The sequence below is a fragment of the Haplochromis burtoni genome, unplaced genomic scaffold, assembly GCF_018398535.1.
Source record: "Haplochromis burtoni strain Fernald_Lab_line unplaced genomic scaffold, NCSU_Asbu1 Contig_484, whole genome shotgun sequence".
NCBI lineage: Eukaryota > Metazoa > Chordata > Actinopteri > Cichliformes > Cichlidae > Haplochromis > Haplochromis burtoni.
In genome coordinates, this window is record NW_024582845.1 from 308418 (window position 1) to 330957 (window position 22540).

Genomic DNA, 22540 nt, shown 5'->3' on the forward strand with positions numbered 1-22540 from the left:
GTGTGTGTGTGTGTGTGTGTGTGTGTGTGTGTGTGTGTGTGTGTGTGTGTGTGTGTGTCTGTCTGTTGGGGGGAGTCAAACCAGTGTCATGTATCACAGTTTAATGGGCCAGTTAATAAAAAGCAGGCCGGAGGAGACAGATAAACTGTAGCAGACCACACGCATTTAGGAGAGACTCAACCACATGTTAATGCTGATACAACACAGTGTTAGGGCAGCTAATCACCATTTCCAATATCTCATTAGAGATATTAGAGAAATACCTCATTAGAATATAATCCAAAACATGGGTCTCGGACTGGTTGGAAATTATTTTAAACTGGTTCTCAAATCAGTCAAGATATAGTTCTTACCTGGGCAGGAAAAGTAGGAGAGAGAGCAGTAGCTTGGGGCGTACTGAACCCATGCCACCAAATGAGCCTCATAGCACACTGGCGTCTAAACTGGTTAAAGAGAAAATATTAACATACTTCTCTGAATCAGGCTTTAGACTGCTCTGAATATTCTGTTTAAGTCCATACTGAACTCTGAATGCTGTCGAAGCACAGCAGCGACACACACCTCCTGTTTAAACCTTCTGTTTGCGAGGGGCAGCCAATCAGAATATACTTTGGTCAAAGCGGAAGAAGGTATAACGACGTGCTTCAAACAAATGATTAAGCGACGGGCTTCACAACAACCACATTTTGGTTAAATAGGGATTATTTTTAACAGTGGATTACACAAAGCTACTCTGATAGTGATATAACCACCAGCTGCTAGGCCTGCTGGCAGATTGTCACAATTACCTGCAGTTTTCTGCAGGGTGCTACTTTTATAATTGTTTTAATCTGACCATCACTGTCACAAAGACCTTTCAGTTTCAGTCCCAGCTCTGCATGCCACTCTGCTCATGTAAAGTGAACTCCAACCTAAAAGTTGGTGTCCATCCTGTTGATTTAACATTTTGCAGGAGAGCAGTAACCCTCAGACTAAAGCACATAAACACACGCTCTCTTCTGTTCACAGTGTCGATATTTCATGCTAAACAGTGTCAGATCCAAAATCATTTGCAGTTGGGGCTCTAATCAGACCCAGAGTGTATGTATGTGTGTGTTTATCTGCGTGTGAGGAAGAGGTTTTTGAGGAATGCCAGGAATGTCTATTGTTCAGTTTGGGACGGAGTGATGGGGGGCAGACTATTGTGTTTCATGGTTCTTGGCACCGCAGATCTCAGTCTTACACCGGTCTCCAGGGGCCATGTGGTACAAAAAAGAAAAAAAAGAAAAACAACGGGATGTGTGTGTGTGAGTGTACTTTTTAACCAGCTATCTGTCTGTGGAAAATTCCCCCTCAGAATCGAGTATGTTTGAGTATGAGTGTGTGTGTGTGTCTGGGCCCACAAATCCCTTTGTGACAGAGTCAAACAAGCGTTCACTAACAAGAAAAACAACAAAAGAAACAAAACCGCTCGCCATGTAGAGCGAGATGAGCCGGGCTGTCAGAAGAGAAACTCTCTTCCAGGAAGAATGTTTCAAATGAACACGAACAAACAAAACTGCGAAATAGAGTAGCACTGCTAAAACAGCCGGCCTGTGGACAAAATCAGAGAGATTACAGCAGTGCGAGGCAGGAAGCGAAATGTTTAACTTAAGATTTTGTTTTAATCTCTAAAACATTCAAACAACACTACAACTGATTGAGCTAGACTAAATATACAGGTGAGGCAGGATATCACTGACATTACAGCTAATTTAACTGGGAATGTCCAGGTAATCATGCCCTCTTTTACCCGTCAACACACTTCAATTACAATCCCCCAAAACAATCAAGACTAAGAGAGCTTAATACTCACAATTAGAGGCACTTTTGTGAGCTGAAATTTAATTATTTAACCGTACTCTGATGAAGCACATCGATTCTGGTATTAATATTGACGTTTTAAGGAGTTAAATGATCCTGGAGGTTTCATCTGGAAAAATAAACCCACAGCAGAGACAGAGCAGGATATGGGCCAATTGCATTGTATTGCACAACAAAGAACCGTAATGTTTCAACCATACCTGCCAGTGTCATTGGAAACAGCATTTTTTTGACTAGAGATTGTCAAGGGTCTCTGGACGTACCTGACTGAGGCCTCAGTGAATACAGTTTTGCATTTTTAAAAATATTTGTTTTATTTTTGTTAAGTTTTCAATTCACATTAGTTTCAGTTATTTCAGGTACTTTCCAGAGTAGGTTTGCTAGTTTCAGTTTAGTTTTTATTGTTTAAAAATGTTTAGTTTTAGCTTAGTTTGTACTAGTTTCAATGTTAGATTTAATCTTTTTAAACCTTATACCATAAAAGGTATTAGCTGAAGGCTGAAACATAAGAAGTTGAGAGTAAAGGCATATTGGGAAAGGTTGATTCACAGTGGAGGCACGCTGTGATAACAAAACTGAAACCAGCAAAGACTAAAATTCTTCTGTACTTTTATTTTATTGTTGTTAGTTAAACACAAAAACGTTGTTTCATTTCTCTATTTTTGTAAAGTTTCTAGTTTTTATTTATTTTTACCAGTTAGGTAGAAAGTTTCACCACATCTACTTTATTAATTTTTCTCTATTACATTTTCCATTAATTTTCTGAGGTTGGAGTATCACCAAGCACTTTGTGCCTCACATATCCTCTGCTCCTCATCATCTTGCAAACTTTTAATGTTTAAAAATGATGCCTTTCCTGGAGTTTTTCTTCGAATTCGGGATATAGTTTAATCTGCAACAATTTTGTGTCTCATTTTCTGCACGAGTTAGTTTCTAAACCTAAATTTGATAATTCAGTCATTTCCCATGTGAGCATTTCTGATGTACATGAAAGTACACCACTGATATGACAAAGGATTCAGTAAGAAACAAACTTGACCTCTGTTTGTGAACAGTTGATGTAAAAAATGATTATTAAAGAAAAAGGAGACACTATGTATAATACAACCACAGTGGAGCCACCAGATGGCAACCTGGTTTCAGTTGGTTCAAATTAACAAGCACTTATTGAAGCCATTATCTTCTCATAGATGTGAATGAACTGATGTGCAGTGCGGCTGTGGAGAGGCTTAGTCAAATAATAAAATAAAACAATATAATTAAAGGCTCGGCACACTCTACCACTTCTATGCACAGTTAGAGATATTTAGTAATCTATCCATCAACCTTCACATCCATTTCAATCAATCCATCTATTGATTTGAGGATCTATTTATTTATCTAGCCATCGACCTATCTAGCTGTCATCAACCTATTCACATACATTTACAACCATTCATAATCTACGGACCTCAACCTATCTACCAGCCCATTAGGGCTGCCACAAACAATTATTTTTATAGTCGACTAGTCACCAGTTATTTTTGCGATTAGTTGACTAATCAGATCATCATCCATTGGAGGTAAAACGTACAGCTTATTGCACCAGCAGCATCTGCTCTTATATAACTATCATTAGCTTACAGCTTTAAGTGTTTAAGCTATGTGCTAACTAAAAATAAAGACAAGATGTTAGTTTATTAAATTTTAATGAAATCTGCAGATTGTTTAGATGAAGTTTAATAAACTCCTTGCTATCTAAAATATAACGGGACACCGGAGTATATTCTCGAGCATCTCACACTTCTGATAATCAGCTGTCTGCTTGACGTTCATTCAGCTGTGTAAAAACTATAACTTTAATCTCAGCCAAACTGATTTACTCAGGAACAAATAAAATACTAAAAAATGCCAAACAATATCATGTTTAAGTTATCTAAGTGACTTATATATGTTTAACCTGAGTAGCTGCCGCCATTTATGTAAACTGAGCTGGGCTGCGCTATGAATTCTGGGACACAGCTTCTTCTTCTTCGGGGTTTAACGGCAGCTGGCATCTTTGTACATGCAGTGCTGCCATCTTCTGCTTCAATCCGTTATTACACTCTTAAATCCTACTACTTATTCCTGCGTCTTTTGGGATCTTACAAAGCTTCAAACGAAGCGTCAACTATTAAATTAGTTGTTGACGATTTTGATAGTGGACGTAATCGTGACTAGTCGAATCGTGGCAGCCCTACAGCCCATCAATCAATCAATCCATCTAGATCTATTGATCCATATTTCTATCTATTAATTTATATCAACCCACTTATCATATATCATCACCTACCTACTTATCAGTCCATCTACCATCAGTCTAACCGATCCAGCTACCATCTATTCATCCATTCATCTACCTATTTATATCCATATCAATCAATTGATCCCTTCATCTTTCCATTGATCCATGCATCAACTATGTGTCTATTGACAGATCTACCTATTTGTAAATGGTAAATAGACGGATATACATATGGACTTAGTGCTTTTCTACTCTCTACAACCTGCTATTCACACCCATTCAAACAAGCACTTTCTTCTAGAAGAGTAAGTTATTTACTTACCTTCTAGCTAACATTCACACCTAGATGGAAGCATCTGGTTTAATACCCAATGCATCTGTGGTCTTGCTCAATTTGGCATGCAGACTGGAGCCAGGGATCAAACCACCAACTTTCCGATCAGTAGATGCGCTGCTCTCCCTCCTGACAGCCACCCCGTTAATCCATCCATCCATTTATTTGTCAGGGACAATGCACACAAACTGAGCTCATATGACCTGATTTAACTACTAGTTAATTTCGTGTTAAATTAATGGCCTAAATCTTGCAGCTTTGCTACATGTCATCTTTTCTCACGTTCCTCTCTGAGTCAGGAATCATGTCAAAACATGTCAGCATTTTCTTTCACCTAAATACCAGAGAAGTCCCACAAACCCCGGATTCTTTTCTCCCCCAGCCACTTTCCCTGTTTCCATTCTTTCATCTCCTCTCCCTCCTCCCCACTGCGGCCTTCGGTTAAAAACAAATGTTTGACTAATGTGAAGCGCAGATGAAAGGGTGAGTCGAGATGAAAGGGCTTTGTCATAAAGTCGTGTTTACGCTGTCAAAATCATCAAACGTGATGTCAGGCTCTCTTGTAATTATCATTTTAATTTCCTTACGTATTCTCCTTCTGCCACGTAACTCCAGCCTTTGCCTCGCTGAGTCGGTGGGTATTTCCTGTTGTTCTGTCGTCTCATCTCTATGAGTTTTAGACATTTACCAGATTGCTGACAGAGTATGACAGAGGATTTATAGAGACGTATATAAAAATGAAATTGGGTATGAGCGAGATAACCTTGATCTGTGCGGAGAGACTGAGCAAAAGGTAGGTTAACACAGAGAGAGACAGACTCATGCCTGCATCCACACCAATGGCTTTCTAATTAAATTAAACTAACATTCATGTTTGGACTGTGGGAGGAAACCAGAGCACCCAGACCCAACCGAAGCTGCCAAATTACAGACCTGAACCCAAACCGAGGCTTTACTTCTTTGGCTCTTTCTGCTCTACAGTGCATATTAGTCTTCTTCATTATTACAAAATCATAGAGAAAAAGAGCTCTATGTCTCGATACTGAGACCTCCCATATTCCTCTTGATAAAGGGAAACCTGTACGTGGAAAGCAGCAGTAAGACCGGAGCACAGCACAGATAAGCCATCAACTGTATGAAAGGTGGGTCTGAGGGGGAGGTGGTTGCAAAGCTGTCTGCAGATTTGCAGTAAGTGGGGGAGGCTGTATGGGATGAGCTGAGCCACCCGCTGAGCAGCAGAATCTAAATTAAAGTGTTTTAAAAGCAAAAAACACCAAATTTTGCCTTCACCAGCTTGGTTGTTAACCCTGACGTGGAATGAGAGGTTTACGTGTAACTGAAGACACAGTGTGTTCACTGGGTAACAACTAGTCATGTACCATTCATTAGTCACTGAGTATACTTTGGATAATTGTGCTTTTAGACTCTAATAATGAACATTCCCCATCTTTTTGCAACCAGAGAAGTCGCCCCCTGCTGGGCATGAAAAAGAATGCAGGCTCACTTTTTAGACCAGGCAGACATTTTTACGTTGTGACACTGGTTTATCCAGACTTTGAAGACACAGTACATTTTATCTGTAAACTCACATTTTTTTACCAAAATATTTTGTTACTGCTGCACATTTATTAAATGATTTTTCCTCTTAAATTCACACAGATACATATTCTTCGTACAGGAATCACTCAAAATAGCTTAAGTGAGATGCAACAAAGAAAGTCAAGCAGTTTGACTCTATAAATACTGATCGCTTCTGTTTCGCACCAGTTAAGATTCATGCTATGTGTAGTTCACTGGCGCCCCCTAAACGGGTTTTTTGGTACTGAAGTTCTAAAGATTTGGTGCTTCCATTTACAGTTGCACACATCAAAATGGTCGAATAAAACTAACATTTTAAATGCTTCTTCCGGGTTCATGTAACTGTTATCATGGCTGGCAAATGTAATATAAACATAGGCGCATGTACACCTGCATGTACAGAGGAGCTTCCTATTCCATCAGTCGCTGTAAATAAACTGTTTGATCTTTGTCCGCTTCCCATTAAAGACGCTGCTTTTCACACAAGTAAACACACAAATCTTGCTAACACATTAGCTGGACAGGAAGCAGGGACGGGAAACTCTGGGAAGAACAGGAAATAATGATCCAAAAGTTGAAGAATGTCCTCCTGCATGCTCCGTGGCTGCCCACCACTGAGGGAAGCCAAAACACACTCACACACACACTGCAGCTGAAATTAACAAAAGGTCTCTGAAAACAGGAAGTACTATAGAAGAGACATTTCCAGGTCGGGCCAACAAAACATCCCCAAACTTCACTTCCAGAAATATATTGGAAAAATCATCACTCGCTTAAAAACACCCCAAAATATGTAAAGAGACAAAAATACTCCGAGGTGACAACACTTTGAAAAGGAGGGCAGAGGGCTGGCAAGCGTAGAAACTGAAAACTATTCTTATCAGAGAACACAGACGCTTAAAAAAGGCTCTTATGTTTCATTTATGTAGGAAAATGTGTGAATGAGATGTTCATTTCATTTTTTAAGAGATACAACAACGCAGCAGAGGAAATGATGTTCCTATAGATGTATGAAGCTAACCTTTTATGCAAAACATATTTATGAGTTAGAAAAGAGCTTCAAAATGTCTACTGAAAGCCATCAAAGTCCAGTAAGACAGGTGTACAGAGGCGCAGGTAATTTCCACAGTGGAAGGTGGAACAGGTGGTATTTACAGACTGTTCATAAAAGACAGACATAGTGGAGCCAATGCAGATGTGCCTTAAACCTGGATTCTTTTGAATGGCCAGCAGGGGGCGACTCCCCTAGCTGCACAGAGACTTCAGGTTGTACGGAAGTCTGGGAAAATTACTGGCTTCATTCTTGATGTATAATCTCTGTAAAAATGTTTCTAGTGAGTTTATGATCCAAATCGCTCATTACAACATGGAGCTCACTTTGAAAATTATTTTCACATTTATGTAAAATAGATTATAAAGCAAACTGTTTCCATACGGATAGCTAGCGTTGTTATTTACACTGGCATTTCCCTCCTTTGACATATCAAAAGAAGTATATGTCAGTCATATCGAATTCACATGAAGAACTCCCCTATATAATATGTAGCAAATGATCATATCTACATAAGCATGTCTTCATGTATGCTAGTGTGATTTTTATTATATAGTGTGGCCAATTCTGGGCCTGTTTTGGGGTAATTAAGGACAAAAATGCTCTTTACTGCCCTGTCCTTCATAAAATGATGCTCAAATTCATGTTTTTTTGCTTTTCTGTTAAAAGAAGCATTTTTAAGACAGTGGTTGTCTTAATTAAGAGAAAATACAGCAGCAGTTAACAATAGTGTGGGTCTCTTTCACCCTCAGCTGGCTTGTTAAAGGAGCCATAAAGCATCACTCCTGAAAATAAAAGCTAAAATGGACCCAAACACACTCCCCTTTTCTTACCCTCCACTGAACTGCTGGGCAGGTCAGTAAAATCCTGCGGTTTGCCAGATTTAGCCTGTGGGCCTTCCTTTGGCCTGCTCCTCTTTCAGCAACAGGACAATGTAGTAAGTCTGATCTGAATGTGTTTTATTTAAAGAATAAACAATGGCGCTAAGAATGGCAAGAAACAGATAGAAAACAGACTAAATGCAACATCTCTGTAGCAGCCGACAGGCACGAGAGTGAAGTCCTTACTGTAAATGCAATGGAAAGCTCTCAGACACAATACGCCCTTTTGTAAATCATACACAAGCCTCTATTTCAAAGCTTTCCAAGCAGAGTTTAGCGAAAAAGAAAAAAAGAAGTAGTGCAAAAAAAAAGTTGCACAAAAGTACTATTATCAAAATCATCATCTCTCCTCGCCAACTCCACATTTCCTTCCACTGAATTTACATCTCATAATTAAATCCACAGTGTGTACATTTTCCCCACAGGCCCCATCGGCTGAAAAGACCATTTATTCAGAAGCCACTACTGTACAGGGGACCCCCGGTGAGTGACTTCCTGATGTTTCCACAGGCAAACGTGTTGAGCACATAATAATCCACAATATTACTCCCCATGTAAGGCCGTTTAGACCATTTGAGCTTTAATGGAGCTTAGAATAACAGAACGAGTGTGCAGGATAATTTCTCACCTTTATTAAACACATACACATGTGCATACAGATGTAAAAACATAGCAGTGCTTTAGTTTGGTGGGGAAAAAAGAAATTAAATGTAAATTAAATGTAGTCTTGCCAAATTTTTACAAAACAAGATGATTGGTTGAAAGATTCTCTTTAGGTTGCCAAGCAAAAAGACAAAACGGGCACAAGCTTAGGTTCCAGAAGAGGGCGCTGTTCAGGCCTTGTCAGACTATGAGCTTGTAAAGCGCTGATAGGGCTGTGCTTTATCAACCTGAAATATTTCCTGTGCTTGATGAGGCCCTCATCTTTTTTTGTATGGAGGAAAAGACACAAACTTCAGAAACTATTCAGCTGTCATTCTCAGCCTGTACAGCTTCTGTACTGCTCACTTTTACAACGTGTCGTTTTCAATGCAAACGACACATACAGTTCGTATACCTCTTTGCAACTGACTGATCTCTAGGCCCATGTGAATGGGGCTACAGCAGCTACTTACAACCATTAGCAGTACTTATTTTTTCCAAAATGACCAGTAGTTACCAAGTAGTTGCCAGCAAGTCTCGAGGTCTGTGTAACTGGGACATAAGCAAGCTAGCTAACCACTGGATTAGCACAATAGCTTCTTATCCAAATATAGTAAATTCTAGCTTCTAAAAACTAACATGTTGTGACCAAAACACTAACATGGAGGATTCAAAATGTGTCCAAAAGTCATTATGTAACGTTGCAGTGGCTACGTCCATGCTTTTGCACTACCTGTAACTCTGGTGGATAAAAACATGTTATAAGCTACTTGCGGTTGCTCCCTTGCTACAAGGGGTCACCACAGCTAGCAGCTCGGCATGTTTCATTTGGCATGCTTTTATACCGAATGACTTTCCTGACGCAACCCCAAAGTGGATTTGTGTCTCCAGCTAGAATAAACCAATAATTGTGCAAACCACTGCACCACCAGAGGCACCAATGGATAAAAAGATGCTAAAATGCCAAATGTGCCACACAAAAAAATAAATAAATAAATAAATGGTAGGCCTTTATATACCTTGGTGACCAGCCGAAGCAACATCTATGTGCAGGAAAACACTGCTGTTCTGCTCTTCTTTTTTTTTTTATAATGAAAGCACACAAAAAAATGGGTGTTGAGTTAACTGAAACTGTAAACTTGTGAACTGTGAACTAATCTTCCACATTTTGCAGTTTCAAGTATTCATACAAACACTGTAATGCTACTAAATTAGTCTGATCTGAAACTAATGGCAAAAGAGGGACTTTCTGTTCAGCTAGCCACTTTTTGGCATCACCGAGTCCAAGCCAAAAATATCTGTCCCACCAAACCACAGCATGTCACGCTTTTAACACATTCCCACTAAAGATGTAGTAAGGAACACGAACGTCCATCCATTTACATCTCTGCACCAACAGCCCCTATGTGTTACTAAAAGAGGTGGTAATGAGTTTTGGCTTTTGACTAAGGGCCCTTTTCCACTGTTAAAAGTATACAAGCAGAGCCAAGTGTGCAAATGTGAGCATTTCATCATCCCTGGCCAGCCAGTATGTGTGTGTGTGCAGTACTTTCAGAGGGTTCCTTGTTCCTGTACAGTAATGACTAAAACCAGACTGGCAGGCGGGTGACGTGACTGGCACAGCGTCAGGGTCAAAGTGCAACACAGTCCCACCTAATACAGAGGCTGTGATTGGTCATTAGTGTCAGTAACGTGTCAATCACAGGGGGTTTAATTTATGTGTGGGCGACCAAAATAAGAGCACTCCAGCCAAAAAAACAAATAATACCTCTTTATGGGCACAGACAGAGAAACACGCAGGCTAATGGCACAGAAATGCTGATTCATACAGAGGAGCTTGCACAGATTGAAGGAGGTTATAATACTGAATGTCATCTTTACAAGGCTATGCTGTTTTATGAGTTTTAAGCTGAGATGCGCCCACATTTTTAACCACCTGAGCTCCAAACAGTCAGAGAAGAGGGTGAGGGGGAAATCTTTAACGTTAACTTTAATTAAAGTTCATTCAGTTAGTTAATTCATCCATTTTCTAACCGAAGGCTCCCTATTTCTTGGCCACAGTTTCAGCTGTTCTGGGACATAAAAGTGTTCCCACCAATTAGGAGACCAGCTTTAATAGAGGGTGCAGACTGCATGATACAACTGCAGTGGAGGATGGCCATTGTTAACGACGATTTATAATTCTAACTCATACAAAAACAGAGGTGGACATAAGTTTAGGTGGAACTTTTTTTTCTTTTAGCTGCTGTACATAATTTGCAGAGAAATCCTTCTTAAAGACTCCATGCACTTTGGTTTAATTTGCCATTCTTCACTAATGTATAGTCTATCTCTCAGATATAAAACGGTGAGCTTTTCTGACTAGAATTGCTTCCTCAGACATGGTGACCATTGTAACGGCAAAAATCATGTGCATTCTGAGCACAGACCACCTTTAGAGGAAGATCATTTCCTCCACCTGCCAATTGCTGCATATTATGCCGTCACCCACACTGTAAACATTATCCTTTCATCTTCCTGTGTTTATCCAGGTCCAACATGCAACAGTCCAACAGATGCCAAGATTAATCTCCAGCCCTTCTGACGGGAGGCCAAGGTGTTTCCCCAAATCAGCCAAGAGATAATGACCTGAAACACCTCACCCATGAAGCACCCTAGTCAGATGCGTGAATCACCCCAACGGGCTCCTTTCGATGTGGAGGAATACAAGCATGACTCTGAGCGCCTACCAAATGGCCAATCTCCGCATCCTGCCTCTGAGTTGTCATTGCCACAACTTGTATCTGCAATCTCATTCTTTCAATGATAAATCAAGGGTGGGAACGTAGATGAAATGCTTGCTTTCAGGCTCAGATCTCTTTCTGTCACCAGACTAGACCGATCTGTCCAGTCTCACTCACAATCCACACTGAGCTTGCAGACATATTGTTCATGCAAATTTCATAACAAATAAGAGTAGGATCTGAGCTTTAGATAGAAGGATTACTTCATAGGTTTTGTTCAGTTTAATGACATCTTCATGTGCAAATTTGCCAAGTGTACATTTACTGTTGCAACTTAGTGGATGAAGGCTGAAATCTAACACATGTTTATATATAATGGTTTCTTTTTTTTGCAGGGAGAGAAAAGAAAAAGCTTTCCCTGTTTCCATACGCTTTGTTGTTTTTATCAACTTTTCTCTCACACTGGCGTTGATTTTTCCATACTACCTAACTTACTTAAGATGTAAATCCAAGATATTAGTGGTGTTACAACTACTGCTTTGTCTCCTTGGACAGCTTCAGACAGCTGTTTGGCAGCAACGCGCCTTGTTCTGGCCTTGAAACCAGACCAGCCGTCCAGCACCTCGGGGTTTTCTGCTCCTGTTTCTGCAGCAGGCGGATTAATTCTGTTAGGCATGCACACAACAGTATTTACACCCACATGCGTACTACACTGTACATCATATTCAGCAGGCTCAGGCTGACAGATTGACCAGTGGACAGACAGAAATGTCTTTAGGAATGCAACTGGCGATGAGAACTCTCCCAGTGAAACCCACAGTGGGTGCTGGTGTCTGGTATGTGTTGCATGTCTGAATGCTGGGGCTTTCCCAAAGCTGTGTGAGAGCCGACATGTGTCCACACATATGCTAAACACTCAACACTAACAGTCTGATCGGTTACATAGATACGCTGTAGATGTACTGCCAAGTTAGCAGCTTCAGACTTTCTGGATATTTACAACTTAAATTTAAAACTTTTTCAGATGTTATGGAAAAACATGCAGCTCGTTTCTTCATTTATTTGGCAAAATGTCCGATTTTTGTTGTTTTAATGCAATTCTCAGAGCTCTGGTTGATATTATTAGCTGCTTAATTGGTCTGAGCAGCAATTTAAGATGAAACATATAGGTTTAGTCTAAACAAATAGCCCTTAACCCTTTCCCCTATAAAGAGGAGCTCCCCTGTACTCTTAAAGACGAGTTCTGAACCTTCAGTATATCAATAAAGATGTGCTTTGATGACTATTTGAACAGTTTCCAAGGGTTTTCCAAGGGAAGCTGCATAGGCAGGGACCACTCTCACTAACCACTAATTCACACCCGGTCATTTTGTTGTAAAAGCAGGCCTGAAATATGAGAGAGACTACTCACATCGGTAGAGAGGAACAAGGGTTATTCAAAGTAGGCTCAGAGTCAATCAAGCCAACAAAAGTACCAGAATAAATATCCCCAAATCAAATCGCTGATAAGACTGTGACGTGTCCTCACATGGGTCAGAAGTATTAAAGTTAAAAAGGTTTCAAATGAACGTATTCTTAATGACATTTACCAATACAAATGGTAGTATGACTATTACTAATCTGTCAAAACATTTTAGAGTATCAGGCCAGCCATTAACTCAACTCCAGTTACTCATTCTGTGTGCTCTGAACTAATTGCTTGTTATAGAAACAGGTACGGCCTCCCCGAACGACCCCGTAACAGAGCGCCCATTGTTGAAACACTTTATTACACTGATCAACCAGTATTTTGCTGCTGGGAGTCAACTGTACTTTAACAAATTTTACTTGCTGACATCACTTGCGAACTCATTTTCATTACCTGTTTTTTGGTTTGTTTTATTTTTTTCCCCCAGTTATGACATGCCAACTGTTGGACAACTTAGGATGGCTGGACAGAAACAGCGACGCCCTTCAGCATTCAAGAAATAAGTCTGGTCTCAAGGAAAGTGACGCCAAGTATAGGTAAGGTTGGTCCTGAATCAGCAGCAATGGGAAGCATTAACACAGGTTATCCCGAATTTTGTTGGCAATCACAGAGCAGAGAATTATGCTGAGCTTGTGGATAACACAATGAAAACATATCAGCTCAGGAGTGCCAGAATGACACTGAAGACGCACTTACCTCAAGTGTTTTTCCACCAAATCTTGAAGATGTTAGCAGGCAGGACAGATTTGATGTAAGATAGAAAAGTGATGGAGAACTGATATCAGGGAGATTTTGATCCGGGCGTGATTGCGGACTACTGTTGGTTCTTGAGAAAGACAGATGGCTGTGCAGCACAAGCACAAAAGCAAGCATCTAAAAACAGTTGCGAGCACGCTGATCCCTGGTGTGTTTTCAGAATGAACAGATTAAAACTATTTTTGTTAGAAATAATTACAATTCAAATGTAATTACAGTTAAAATTCCTGTCATTGCGTCGATTTATTATACTGATATTCAAAACTGTCAAAACGTCAGTGATAACAAAAACCTGACACGCAAATTAAATTAGATTTCATATCTGAACTCACTGTAAAAGAACTTGATAAATAGCTGAAGTTCACAGTTCAATCAAAGCAGCAATCGGTTGAGTCCAGCTCCTGATAATTTAAATGCCAGAGCTCAGATCTGCTGCTCTTTTCCCCCTGCACTTTTTTAATCCACATTAAGATGCCAACTGGAGTTTAGTTGACGGGCTGAAACTGTTCCTGTCATTAGCTCCAGCTCCAAAGCCAAAACACAAACGATGTTTTTTTGCCCTTTGTGTGTTTTTGTGCACAAATTTCTACCCTTTTACTATGTCTCAATAAGGTGTATCCTTGTGTTAATCAATACAGCGTGTTAACACTGCATATTACTCCTAAACAGACCTTTCAAGCTGCTGAGGAGTGTGCACCACTTCAACTTGCAGTTACACTTCTGTGAAGGTGCATGTCAAGCTACAGTGTAGGGTCCAGAGCTGCGCTGGAGCCTGCACCTTAGACTACACACAACCCCACACATCCCATGAATCAAACATTAAAGTTCTGAGGAGAAACAATGCGTAGCTGTTTTCAGCAGGAAGCTCTGACAAGCACGCTAGTTGCAAAGTACCTAAATGATAAACAGAAAACACAGGTGGGATTTATCTGCTATAGAGCAAGATTGTTCTTTCTGGAAAGGACCATAAACGGTGCTTAAAGAGAGTTGACGTCAGAGTTACAAACATGAAGTGAATGCAAAAGTCCAAGTCAGAGCAAGTGTCAGTTAAAATCTTCTGGATGTGTGCACAGTCCTGTGAGTTTTTGAATAACAGCAATTATGACTTTTAAATAAAGCACTAAGGATATACAACTGCTGGTGTAGATGTCAACAAACGCACACAAGCAGAGTCACCTATACTCCGCCCTCACTGCTCATCGGTTTCCTTTCAGACACCCTGAAAGTCAAAGGTGACTTCCCGTGAAAAACATCTTAAGTGTGAGAACGCGCCTTTTAGGTGCCGATGAACCGGGGAAAAGGACGGCGACTTCCTCCCTCACCTTCCTTCCCAATGCTGAGAATCAAACTAAACACGATATTAGGGGTCAACAAGTCAAAGAAGACGAATGAGCCAACGTTCACTGTGAAGCCACGAAATTACTTGTTGATGAAGTTTATGTACGAGTGCCGTTTATTTGACTATTATGGTTGTTTTTTTAAATTATTATTATTTTTTGAAATCTGCAATCTCAGCTTGGGAGCTTGACATGCCTCAAAATAAAAGCAGAGAGGCTGACGGGAATGATGCTGTGAATAGGCCGAATGCTGAATGGCTGAAAAATAAAAGAGAAAGGAAGCGACAACTTTGTTCACATCATCTCATTTCTAAGACGAAGAACATTAGCCCCTGCTGCAGAGACCAAACTAAAGGCCCGGCAATATCATAAGCGTGAACCGCATTACTCATTTGACACTGCCCCCTGGTGATAGTACACTGTTACAGCATGCACACGGCAGTCTGCAAAGCACGTGAATGTACATTGTACAAGGTTAAAATATCAATACTACAATCTAAATATCAGGAGAACAAATCAATATGCTTTCAGATGTGTGGCTACATGTTGGTGACCTTTTCCTGGATTCTGGCTCCACTGACAGGTGAGAGGTAGGAATTTCAAACATGATACTGATAACCAGGAAAATACTCAATACTCAAAACCATTTTCTGAGAAGACACAAATCAGGGGGTTAGAGGTTCAGGGTTGTATCAGGAAGGACACGCAGTATAAAACGAGCCAAATGAAACATGTGGTACCTGCTGTAATGACCATTTGTAAATTAACCGCAGCACACTATCTTAACGATACTATAATGTGGCTATCGGGTAACTGATAATAGTTAACCAGTCACAACATTTGGCAACTCCTCCCTGAGCCTGCTTCAGCCACAGCTTTCTTCCTTTTAAAAGGGAGTTTTTCCTTCCCACCGTCTCCAAGTGCTGCTCATAGGGGACAGTCTGACTGTTGGGGGTTTCTCTCTAATATTGTAGGGTCTTTACCTTAAAGGTGAAGTGTACTGACTTCAAAAATATGCACTGACCAGGTTAAGAGTTTGGGTAACTGTTCAGTACTTTAATGATGTTGACATAAACTAGTTAAATCAATTAGTATCTGAGTCTTGATTTATTTTGACAAACCTTACTCAGTAATGACCCTTCAGGTCACCTCCTTGTTGCCAACTGGTGCCTTTTCCTTCCCCTTTCGAGCTTTCTTCCCCAGAAAAGGAGCACCGGGTAAAAAAATTGACAGTGCGGCTCTGTAACCGATCTCCTGCACTCGTTGGTTTCCCACTGCTCAGCAGCTGCAAACACATGAAGCCCTCGCTCTCAGAACAAAGTAAGAGCCTTTCTGTTTCTTCTGACTTTCTCTCTCAGCACAATCTCACATGTAAATACAGCCAAGAATCACAGCAAAGTCATTATCTTTACCAAAACTGCAGGGGGACTTTGTTGGACGATGTTGCAGTGATAACCTCATTCGTGAGCCCGTTCGCCGAGGTTCTTTGTTAGAGGTAATTACACATTATAATATTATCTCAGCTTGTTCTTGTTCAGTTCCTCTCACCGTTGCAAACTTTTATTTAAATAAACGAACTAAATAAATAAATGAACTCTCACGAATGCTGGTATAGCTGCTTCTGCAGCAGCACTGAATCAGTCTGTGTGAGAGGTATGCGTAGCTTCTGATTTTGTCAAACGACATCTCCACCCACAGCTCTGTCTGCTAACCCTAGCATGAACCTCTCGTGGATCTGTGTAGTTCTCACAGCGTTTACCTCCTGACTGTGAGCTTCAGTATCCTGTAGGATCCCTTAATGAGAATCAGGGCTTCTTGTCTGCTGCCGTAGAGGGGGGATCCGTTTATGTTAATGAGTTCATCACCAACTTTCAGCTTCTTGCAGTGGGCAGCCTTCCCTCCGTCCTCGATCTGCAGACAAAGACACGATTTGGTTGAGATGAAAGAGGACACTTGGAAGGCAAACAGAAGGACATTCAAGAAAAAAAGAAATCATTCTAATAATAAAAAAAGTCACTCAAAGACACATCAGCGCTGCCAGAACGACTCCTTTAAAGCCCATTTTGAAGACATTTTTTGTTAAACTGTCTTTGTCCCCCTGGCAACTTCACCCTAAACAGCATCTCCAAAAACAGCCCGAACCAAACATCCCACAGAAACCCATCACATTCCCCTGTAATAGACTCTGTGTGTGTGTTTGGCACAGAGGTGACTGCGGGTCACACAGTGGTGAAGGCTGTGCCGTTAATGCATTGCTGGGATGTTTCAGGGTGTTTTTTAGGCTGCAGAGAAGTGAGACATTGACGATTGTGCGGTGCAGTGTGGTGAGAGGTTTCAGTTCAGCCATAAATCTCACACACACACACACACACACACACACACACACACACACACACACACGAAGAGGAAAAAGCATGAAAGAAATAAAAGACAGGAACACACAGACGGACGGGGCAAATGACCTGCTTACTGAGCGGACCACCGGCAGGAAGACAGTCAGGCCAACAATGACAGAAAAATCAGGACGGATCTTTTTTTTGTCATTTATTTTGCTGCAGTTTTATTCCCACATTTAGAGAAGTACTGGAACAACATGCTCATGCATCCAAAGAAGAAATATGCATGTCACTGCAAATGCACTATAACGCTTCTGCTGGCACCTCGTTTCAGTAGTACTAACGCTTCCACATAGGTAGTGTGTCATCAGTGACAGTGACAGTAGCTCATTGGAAAAGCAGGATGGAAAATGCGCGCTGTTTACCTACACTTAAAAATGCTGCAGCCTGGGAGCATCAATAAAACAGTTGTTTCCTCGATCATCGGAAACATTACTGTAAATTCTCTTCAAACATCAAAAAGTATCAAACCATCAAGTTGTCAGAACTTTTCCATCACAAAGTACTTGATCGCGTCTCATGGCATCCGTACTACAACCACATGAGAATGTCTGCTTATTGGCTAGCTGTGAACAAAGCAAATGCAGGAAGTCATTGGTTGATTATATGGTTTACTGCTGCAGTGTGTACTCTCCAGGTCTGCAGTACTCTGTGGCATCCCCGATGCAACGCATACCTGCTACTCTGCTCAGACCTGCGACGTACACCTGGTAGTTTAGTCGAGGCTGGACCATGTTCTCTCTATAAACGAACCGCCTTAGAGTTTAGATTCGAAACTTGACAGAGTCCGTGCAGTCGCCGTTGTCCGATCTCCACACACAAACCACAGCAAGGAGTAAAACAAACCTGAGTTCGTTTTAAACAGAAAGTGGTGCAGGTGTGAACGCACTCTAATGATTACGTCGTATTTTTCAGCTGACTGTCTGCATCCATACCTGCATGCCTCACAGAAACCGCTGCATTAGAGGGGGAGGAAGTCTTTTAGTGACCAACCATCATGTACAATCCAACGCGCCAGAAAAGAATCAGTGGACAAGCTTTATTTTGAAAGTTCGAACGCTTATCTCATCTTGCATTTTCTCAACCGGATAACTTGTTGGCCAATCTGGTTTGTCATATTTTAGTCCTGCTTATACAACAAATGACTGGGTGTGCCTCAGAAGTTAGTGAGGGTGGTCTCTGCCTATGCAGCTACACTTGGAAAACCCTTGGAAACTATTCTAAAAGGTCATTAAACCACATCTTTATTGACGTATGCTGAGGTGTCAAAAACCATTGTTACAGGTGACGCACAGGCGAGGTCGTCAAGTTTTGGGTTGTGTGTTAATCGGTCAACTCAAACACTTTGTCATCTTTTATAAGTATGTTGGCACTGTCATGCATTTTTTCTCTCACTGCCTCTCGAGCTAAAACAGTTTCAAAAATGTACCTTTTTGCAAAAAAACAACAACAAACAAACCAAAAAGCACAAGTGAAGGTGGCAACAGATTTCTGTTCACAAACCACTGTCTTAATTTAAATGTGTTTAAACTAAAGACACTGATACTGGGTAATCTGAGAACACAAAACTTTGTTTCAGAGATAAGTGATAAAATGCTGTTGGTATGTATCTAATAATAATCATTAGATACATAATAATCCCGGGCCGCCCCCCACCCCCAAATTTCACAACCCTCAAATAGTGACTGAAATCCTTTTTCTTCTTTGGCTTTGTCAGAGGTCACCAGGCAGCTAGAAGCTGGTTTTATTATCCATCACTTTCAGATATCAACCCCAGGTGAATTCCACTATTAACCCAGAATAAATGCTCTTTAAAGATGTCTCCGGGGCAAACGTAAAGGAATATATTCCAGGGTGGAAACGGAGAGCAGACCTGCCCCTTCTTTTATTAATCATTCATTCATTCACTTTTTTGCTTTTACTGCTTCAGAAAAAAAAAAAAAAAATCAAAGGAATGCGTGTCATGGAAACACAGGTCTGATTTCACGGTTTCAGGATTTTACAGACACGCAGCGGGGGACTCGGCCCTGCGAGCCAACTCAAACATAAAGTGAGATCTTTCACATATTAACTCATTCTTTCTGCCGAGCTCTCCTGGGTCTGATGCTGTCATCGACTTCAAAGGTTAAATATTTTCATCCAAACATGAAAAACTTTAAGCAGTTAGTCACATTTGAAAGGGACACTTTTATCACAACTTTGGGTTTTGGTAGCACTCTGTTTCCGTGCTGTTTTAAAACTATTTTAAGAGTCCAATTTAAGAATGATGACTTAGTGACTTAGGGTAAGTCATCAGGTCTTTCTAATATGCATTGGCCTGTGTCCATTTATCATACCTGAGAGGAACAATGCCAGAAAACTGTTTTCTATCAACATCCCTAATTATAGCAAACAGATGACAAAAAACACCTCTCTGGAAAACCCTGCTGGAGCATCTATTAACAGTTGTTGTGGAAGGACCTAAAACAGTAACATCAATGGTGATGAGGGTGGGGTCAGGTCGGCAGATTGAGGTGTTACTCTCTTAAGTCATCATTTTTTCAGGTAAGTGTTATATAGGGTTTTCCAGGTTGGCTGTCAAATTATACTGTGAAAATGTCTTAAGACACTCCTTACTGTTTTGTATTTGCTTCCAAGGACTCGGTCTCAAGCAACAGTGCTCAAGCCTTTTGGCATTGGCTGCCTTTTTTTCCCCACTCACTTTCAGTCCTTTCCTTGTACCTGACCAGGAATAATTTTATGACTTATTATTTAACTATTAATCATTCAAGGATAACAAAGGGCACCTAACTCAAGAGATGAACCTGTTTAATTCTGCACATAACAGTTAACTTCACAGGAAACCAATTTTAAACTGTATCTTTAGGCATTTTATTATTAGCAGCCTGTCACAAAAACATCAACAGATTGTGACCCATCCTGTAATACCATGCTGAAACTATCTGATTAGTTGCCAAACACACTGCCAGTGCATTAAAGAAACATAACTGGAAAGAAAAACACTGTGAAACATTATCCTCCCCAGAGCCAGGACCTCAACATTACTGAAGCTGTTTGGGATCATCTAAAGCAGTAATTTTCAAACTGTGGTAGGTGTACCACTAGTGGTACTTGAACTCTCTCTGGTGGTGTGCAGAAAGTCTCCATTTTTTAAAGATTAAATAATATACCATTGTGGAGGTATGCAAAGACTACACAAGAGCTTTGAGTCCTCTATGAAGAGCAGCCTTTGCTTATCGCCAGCTGTCGTGGCCACTACGGAGTGCTTGCGGGCTCGTTTCCCTGGGCCTTGAAACTGCAAAGGCAGCACGGCGCTGTTAAGTTGATGGTAAAAACGCAGCCCTTTTCCACAGTGTCACCGTGCCGAGATCCTAGCCACCATCGAAGAGTCAGAGGCCCCCAGGAGAATCGGTGGGGGTGCGGGAGATGCCATCAGTAAGTCGGGAACTATCGCCTGGATGCCGAAACTCCTGGTAGCCAGGAGAATCCGATCCACTTCTTCTGCGAGTGGGCGGTAATCCTTCGCGGCCAGCAACGGGGAGTTGGGTGGGTCATAAGTGTGGTACTTCAAGAGCCATATTTTATGAGGTGGTACTCACTGTGAAAAGTTTGAGAACCACTGATCTAAACGTTGCTAACATCCAAAGAAAAGGTTTGACTGTCCTTTAAGAAACCTGGAGAACTATTGTTGAAGACTACTTAAAGTTACAAGAACGCTGCCTAAGAGAGTCTGGGCTGTGTTGAAGAACAAAGGTATTATTGACTTATTAATAATGACTTTCAAACTGGATAGAAATCTACAAACTCTGCTTGTGCCTTGTTACCTGTATTTCCATGTACGTTTCAATAAATCCATCCATTCCGCTTATCCTTTTCAGGGTGGCGGGGGGTGCTGGAGCCTATCCCAGCTGTCATAGGACGAGAGGCGGGGTACACCCTGGACAGGTCGCCAGTCTGTCGCAGGGCTAACACACGGACAGACAACCATATTCACTCCCGCATTCACACCTATGGGCAATTTAGATTTTTCAATTAACCTTTCCCCAGAAAGTGCATGTCGTTGGACGGTGGGAGGAAGCCGGAGTACCCGGGGAAAACTCACGCAAACATGGGGAGAACATGCAAACTCCACACAGAAAGACCAAAGGAAGGGCAAATGATAAACTGACTGGTTCTTATACATCACGTTTCTACTCCGCGTGAGCACTCAAAGCACTTTACACAACATGTCTCAATTAGCCATTCAAACACATTCCCGGAAGCATTTTTTTCTATTCACGCACATTCACACTGATGGATGCAAGAACTTGGACTTCAGTATCTTGCACTAGGATACTTTGGCACGCAGACTAGAGAAGCCAGGGATGGAGCCACCAACCTTGTGATCAACAGATGACGTACTCTACCTCCCGACCTATAACCACTGAAACTTTTCTTCAGTCCCCAAAAAGCAAACAAACCCTGTGGCACCACTGACAGCTAAAGACGGATGGTTAGTGAAACTGGGTTAGATCATTTATACTAGCCTAACACTATAAAACTAGGGTTACAGGAAAGTAAGGCACAGGGAAGCTGTAGGATGAACGTTAAACTGTTCTCAGTAAAAGCATGTTGAGCATCCCTGACAGACAGGGATAAATATCATTAAATGAAAGGAAGACAGGATTTTGATCTGGATTATTTATAGTGAAAAGCTAATCCAGACTTCAGGTACAGACTGACTCTTACCTAGTCTAACATTTTAAAAACATCTGAGCCCTGGGCTGTTAAAAACTCAAGTGTGTTACGCTTGAACCGTGCTAATAAAAAGCTGATTATGAAACATAAATCGTTTATAGAGTTTATGCCACAGCAAAGCACCACTGTAAACAAAAAAATAAAGAGCACAATTAATTAATAAGCGGCTAAAACCACAATAACAGCTTCAGGACATCATTTTGAAGCTGAAGTTTACCTTTGACCCCTACACAGAGGTGAGAACACCAAACATTTTCACAGGGAGCGGTGAAATGTAATGTACATCACACTGAACTGTGTCTACTGAAGCCACTTCCACACACACATTACTGTAAAATACAGAACACACACATGCACGCACACAGACACACGTATGCAAAAAGGCCGCCAGGCTGTGTTGAACCCATGTGACACAGTACTTATGTTCGCTTGTTTCTAATGAGTTTTTCATTATGAAAACAAACCAGGGGCAGAAATGGCTGCAGTGCTGGGATGTTTAACGTTGCTTACAATGAGGATCACTGTTACACAC

At 41.0% G+C, this 22540-nt stretch overlaps 1 protein-coding gene across 1 annotated transcript in view; it reads right to left on the bottom strand.

Moving 5' to 3' along the window:
* The window catches only part of shroom4 (shroom family member 4), a 95993-nt gene that overhangs the window by 43607 nt on the left and 29846 nt on the right, over positions 1-22540 (bottom strand). Inside the window, 1 exon segment of the mRNA XM_005946751.3 lies at positions 16635-16786. Within this exon segment, the coding sequence (XP_005946813.2) occupies positions 16635-16786 (152 nt within the window).